At 51.3% G+C, this 6,000-nt stretch overlaps 1 protein-coding gene across 5 annotated transcripts in view; it reads left to right on the forward strand.

Annotated features, from left to right (window-relative positions):
• ADGRD1 (adhesion G protein-coupled receptor D1) overlaps positions 1 to 2,935 on the forward strand; it is a 171,753-nt gene extending 168,818 nt beyond the window's left edge. For all 5 annotated transcript variants that reach the window (XM_032244483.1, XM_032244487.1, XM_032244485.1 and 2 more), the window contains one exon: positions 764 to 2,935. In XM_032244483.1, coding sequence (XP_032100374.1) covers positions 764 to 859 — 96 coding nt within the window. In that variant the 3' untranslated portion in view covers positions 860 to 2,935. The remainder of the gene's footprint in view (positions 1 to 763) is intronic.
• The last annotated feature ends 3,065 nt before the right edge of the window (positions 2,936 to 6,000 follow it).

Here is a 6,000-nt window from a genome sequence, read left to right on the forward strand (position 1 = left end):
CCCGTGCTCACATTTCACCTCCATCAGCAGCTGTGTGGTTTTCCATTTGCTTGGGGACCACGTCTGCCCTGCTCCATGGGAGCTGGTTGGCTCGTGCCCTGCTCTAGCCCCACATCTACAGCTGTGCTGGGTGGGTGGTGCGCTCCATGACTCACCATGGAATGAACGCAGCGTGGACAGATGCGTGGGGGTGAAGGCGTGGGTGACGGGTGGCTGAGCAGATGAGGGAGTGAGGGCACAGCGTGCCTGTGGCGCCCAGGTAGGGAGGTCAGCATAGAGAGCTCTGTGGGTACCGGGAGGTCAGCACGGAGAGCTCTGCGGGTACCGGGAGGTCAGCAGGGAGAGCTCTGTGGGTACCGGGAGGTCAGCACAGGGAGCTCTGTGGGTACCGGGAGGTCAGCACGGAGAGCTCTGTGGGTACCGGGAGGTCAGCACAGGGAGCTCTGTGGGTACCGGGAGGTCAGCACGGAGAGCTCTGTGCGTACCGGGAGGTCAGCACAGGGAGCTCTGTGGGTACCGGGAGGTCAGCATAGAGAGCTCTGTGGGTACCGGGAGGTTAGCACGGGGAGCTCTGTGGGTAGAGATGCCACAGCGTGCACATCCTCATCCCACCCGGAGCATGGGGGCTCCCCTCTCTCTGCACTTTGCCCCTGCAAGGAGAATCCTCAGGCAGCTGTGGGCCCAGTGCTTCCCACAATCACTGGGCTTGGGGCTCTCCCCCTGGCAGCAGGCCTTCCACTGCTCACCCCTTTGTGCTTTGCAGATGAATGGGACCCGGCCAGGCACCGCCTCCACCAAGCTCAGCCCTTGGGACAAGAGCAGCCACTCTGCTCACCGCGTGGACCTGTCAGCCGTGTGAGCCGGGAGGCTGCCAGTCAAGCCGGCCTGCCCTCAGAACATACCCCCCAAATGGAACAAAACGGCCTTCCTGTCCCTGTGGGACCCTCTCCTTGCCGCTGTCTGGACATGGGTGTTGCGGCCCGAGACAGCCATCTTCCTCTGTGACTGGCTGTCAGAGCTCACCGCTCAGCCCAGCAGCCTGATGCCCAGGCCAGCGTGGGTCCTCCTGCCTCGTGTCTGAGTGACTCTCGCATGTCTGGGGACTTCCAGGACACAGTGGCCTGGCTGCAAAGCTGCCCTCAAGCCTCCTTCATCACTGAGCACCAGACTCAGCGAGGCCGGAACACTCAGGGCCCCACAGCACAGGAGGGGATGTTCAGCCTCTGTACCTTGGTGGGACTTGGGGGCTCAGGGCCAAAGAGGTGGTTCAGGTTCCCATGCACCCCCAGAAAGTCAGGCAGAGGCAGCTGGGGGCGTGCGGGGAAATGCGTGAGAAGTGTCCAGTCTCTGAATTCACCAAGCGGCGAGCTCCCCACAGCTGGTGCCAGCCATGGTGCGTGACTCCATAGGTGGCGCTGGCGTGTGCCAGCCTGCGCTGTAGGATCAGTTTGGGGCTCCTGCCCCAGAAGAGCTCGAATCCTGGGCAGGGGTTGTTGACTGTCCGGGTGAGGGTGACCGCTTTGTCCACGTGAAGAGACGCTCTGGGCCTTGAGGCCGGCTGATGGTGCCAGTGCTTGGGGGAGCTTCTCGGCCGTCCTCTGTGAGTTTTGCCTCTTTGGACCCCAATTCAGCCTTAAGATGCCCTCCTTCCTCATGGGCAAGCCTCCTTGGTTATTGTCAGGCCACAGGAGCCCCATGTCCCTGCAGTGCCCGGTGTCCAGGTAGAAAATGGAGGGCCTTTTTCCAAGGCACCACCTTCCCCAGAGAGTCTTGCTCGTCACTCACAGGCACTCTACTGAGTTTCTAACGAGCAGACCACCCGGTAGGTGGCACCGTGCGCTGCTTCTGGTCACTGTGAGGCCGACCCGTGCTGAGCCCCTACTGACCTGGGGAGGCAGGGATGGCACCAGCCACGTCTGCTGTTTGAGGGGAATGTGTGGCCTCGGACACAGCCCCAGAGGAGATGGGATCATTGTTCCGGACCCGTGTGTGGGCATGATCCTGTGGAGCACAGGTTTGGGTCACAGATGTGAATTAAGACACCACTGAGATACAGGCTACGAGGCTCACCCTGTGCCAGCAGCACTCGTGGTGTCTGTGAAATGTGGGTGAGACATGCAAACCTGGTTTTGATACTGGAAAGTCTTCCTTTAAAACTGTGACCATGATTTCATTTAGCCCCAACGCACCCCCGCACCTGCCTTGTTTCAGAGTGAGTTTTCTTTGGAGCTCTGTGGCCCTTTCCCATCCCTCCTGGTGGCTTCTTAATGTACCTCTCCCCTAGTCACCTGGAGTGGACCAGTCATCCGAAGGCCTCCCCTGCAGGGGGGGGCAGCAGGGAGCAGCATATCTGCTCTTCTGTCAGGCCGGGCTGCCCTGCCTGCGGCCCCTGCAACCGTGCTGTGGCAGGCACACCGGCTGCGGCAGGCCGAGGCCGCTGTTCAGTGACGAGTCCGTGTTTAGCCATTGCCCAGGCTCCCCTGCGCCCCCAGAAACCAGGTGCCAGACCCCCATCATGCCTGTGAGCACCTAGAAGTGAGAACACTGTACTCCTACCATTTACACTTGGGTCTCTTTCCTTATTCAGTTTCTAGTGAAGCAAATCAAAGAACTCTCTTTACTTTAGATGGAATTATTTGTTTTTTAACTGTTACCATATTCATCTATATAGTTAATATTTCAAGAGCTGTAATGAGCAAAACCTGTCTAAACCTTTTATTTCCAGTGATAGAAAGCCATGCACTTTATTTATAGGCTGTATGTTTTGGCTTCTGCAGTCCCTTTATTATCTACACATAATTTGGCCAAAAATAAGAAATTGGGAAGAATTACACGTTTAAAGTAGTTTATAGTAGAAGAAAGATGATGAATGACACTAAGTTGTGAAAATATGTTGTGATGTTTATGAAATTAAATCTCCAAGTCCTTCAAAGAACGTGTGTTCCTTAAATCTGTTGCTAGTGGAATGTGAACAGGACCCTGAGTCTCTTAACACACATCAGTAAAATCCCAGGCTGGGATCTACTCTGTAGACATTCCTCAGCACCCACTGTGAGCCCCACACATTCTTGTTCTGGGATACCCTGGGAGCCTCTGTCTCCGGGATGGGGTGTGAACACAAACCAGGGGCAAGCAGCATGGGAAGGAGGCCTGGAGGGACGGGCACAGGCCTTGGTCTGCCCAGGGCAGCTTACTGCAACACACACGGACGCTGCTTCCAGGGAGGCAGAGTTCAGCCGCACGCCACACCCCCAAATACCCTCATTCACTCCTTTCCCGTGCGGCTTTTCCTCTCTTTGTGGAATTTACAGAGATGTAATTTATATGGTCCTACATTGTCTCTGCTGTGCAGCCGCCTGCTTTCATTTTTCATTTTTTCTTATCTTTTTTGAGGCAGCGTCTCGCTCTGTCTCCCAGCCTGGAGTGCAGTGGTGCCATCTTGGCTCACTGCAACCTCTGCCTCCCTGGTTCAAGCCATTCTCCTGCCTCAGCCTCCCAAGTAACTGGGACTTCAGGCCCCCACACCCTGCTAATTTTTGAATCTTTGGCCAGGCTGGTCTCGAGCTCCTGACCTCAGGCGATCCGCCCAGCTCGGCCTCCCGAAGTGCTGAGATTACAGGTGTGAACCACTGCACTAGGCCCACCATCTGCTTGTAAATTTAATGTGCACTCAAACCACTTTCCATATTACTCTATATTGTTTATAAAGTGTTCTGTTACATATTTTACCAAAAATTTTATACTATTTTACAACTAGATTATTTCTATGTTTCTGTGTTATATGTCAACATTTACATACCTATCATATATATTTATATAACATTTTAATATTTTTATATCTATAGTATATAATAGAGGGATAGCTATAATGTCTTTAATGTCTTTGTGCTTATGGCTTTTTTCCTTATATTATTTTTTCTTATGTTGATTATTTTCCAGGTTAAAAATTTGAAAAAAAAAAAAAAAAGGTTTTGCATCAAAAAGTAGAGAATCCTATGTCAGTGATAACTTATAAATGTTCTCAGTGAGAACTTATTGATACTCTCATTTCTCAAAACTTTTACAGGAAAGGTGAACAGCATTCTCATCGTCAGTTTAGTGTGTGAGAAACTTGTTTGTATTTTCTTGATTACTACTGAGTTTGAACAGTCTTTCATATGTCTTTTTATTTTCTTAGGAGGCTGGCTAAAATTCTGAATATACAGGGGAGATATTTCATTTATTTACGGTATCACTTGTTGCCCTGCACCCGTCCCAGTTGTGCTCTCCTGTGGTGACGGTGGGACCAGGTCCCACGGAAGCCACACACATGGGGACAGGAGCCAGCTATCGTGGCTGTCTGAGGTGCTTGGAGAAACGTCTCAGCAGGCACCGCCCCTCCATCTCCAACACACCACTTGACCCACAGCCTTAGCCGGGCCCCTCTCTTTGGCCTCTGGGGATGAGGGGAGGAGGCAGGTTGGTGGAGCTGCAAGCCTGGGGCGGAGGGGACACCGTGCTGGAAGGAGGGTCCCCTGAGTGCCCTTCGGCATCCTGGCCCTGCCTCCACAGCGAGCTGCTCCTGCTGCCTGCCTTCAGAGCCATCACAAATGACAGTCCACACACGGAGTCATATATGTGCTCCAACAGGTCTTTAGAAACACTTTTTTCAGCTAAATTGAAGGAGCTTGGATGTGAACAAAGAAGATGTGAGCAGTCTGCATCACTGTCCGAGTTCCTGCTTGCTTCTAAATGGCATTTGGTGCCTCTTTGTGCAGCCTCTGTTTTTAGCCTTTATGCCATTTTGTGCAAGGATGATTCCTTCTAAAAGGCGTATTATTGGCTATGCTTTCAAAGCCACTCTGAGGATCTCTGCTTTTAATTGGGGAATTGACATCTTGATATTTATGTGATCTCTCTGTAACGTTTTGCATCTGTCATTTTATTCATGCTTCCTGGGTTTTTTGTGTGTGGGGGTGGGGTGGTGGTGGAGGGGTGGCGGGGGTGTTGTTCTCAGTTATTTCTTTTCTGTTTTGCTTTTTGATGTTCAGGTTGCAATCTTTCACAATAATTTGCTTCAGAGCTATCTTGGCTTTTCCCTGACTCCATCTGCACTAGTGCCATAATACAGGCCCAGATCCCTTAGTATTTAGTGTGCCACTTACTGTTGGCAACTTTGTTTCTGTTTAATATTTAAAGAAAGGATTTTCAGGCCTGGCGCAGTGGCTCATGCCTGTAATCCCAGCACTTTGGGAGACCAAGGCAGGCAGATCACTTGAGCTCTGGAGTTTGAGACCAGCCTGGGCAACATGGCAAAACCCCCTCTACTAAAAACAGAAAAATTAGCTGGGGGTGGTGGTGTGCACCTGTAATCCCAGCTGCTTGGTGGTGGGGGGGAGGGGCTGAGGCAGGAGGATCGCTTGAGCTTCATCTCTACTAAAAATACAAAAATTAGTGGGGGGGGGTTGTGCACCTGTACTGGCAGGAGGATCGCTTGAGCCTGGGAAGTTGAGGCTGCAGTGAGCCATGTTCCTGCCACTGTGCTCCAGCCTGGGTGACAGAGCAAGACCCTGTCTCAAAAAAGAAAAGGATTTTCATATTAGTGTTTTTAGTAGTAAAAGTTGTACATATTTATGCTATTTTCATCTTATTTATAAATTAAGCAAATTTAAATCTACTTTTTAAAAATTAATGGGCTTTATTTTTAGAGCACTTTTAAGTATACAGTAAAACTGAGCTCCCTTACCTGCTTTCCCTGCCACCCGAAGGTTCCCCTGTTATCAACGTCTTGCGTCAGTGTGGTCACAACTGGCCAGTGAATGTTGGTGCACTGTTATTAGTAAGAGTCCGTGGTTTACACCAGCCTTCCTCTGCGTTGTACTGTTCATGGGCTCTGACAAAGGCATTGACGTATGCATCACGTAGCTTCACTGCGTTAAAACACCTCTGGGCTTCACCTGTTCACCTCTCCTCTCTCCCCAACTAACCCTGACAACCACTATTTTATTTTATTTTATTTAC

Source organism: Sapajus apella, unplaced genomic scaffold, assembly GCF_009761245.1.
Source record: "Sapajus apella isolate SASKATOON/1434 unplaced genomic scaffold, GSC_monkey_1.0 scaffold2, whole genome shotgun sequence".
Taxonomy (NCBI): domain Eukaryota; kingdom Metazoa; phylum Chordata; class Mammalia; order Primates; family Cebidae; genus Sapajus; species Sapajus apella.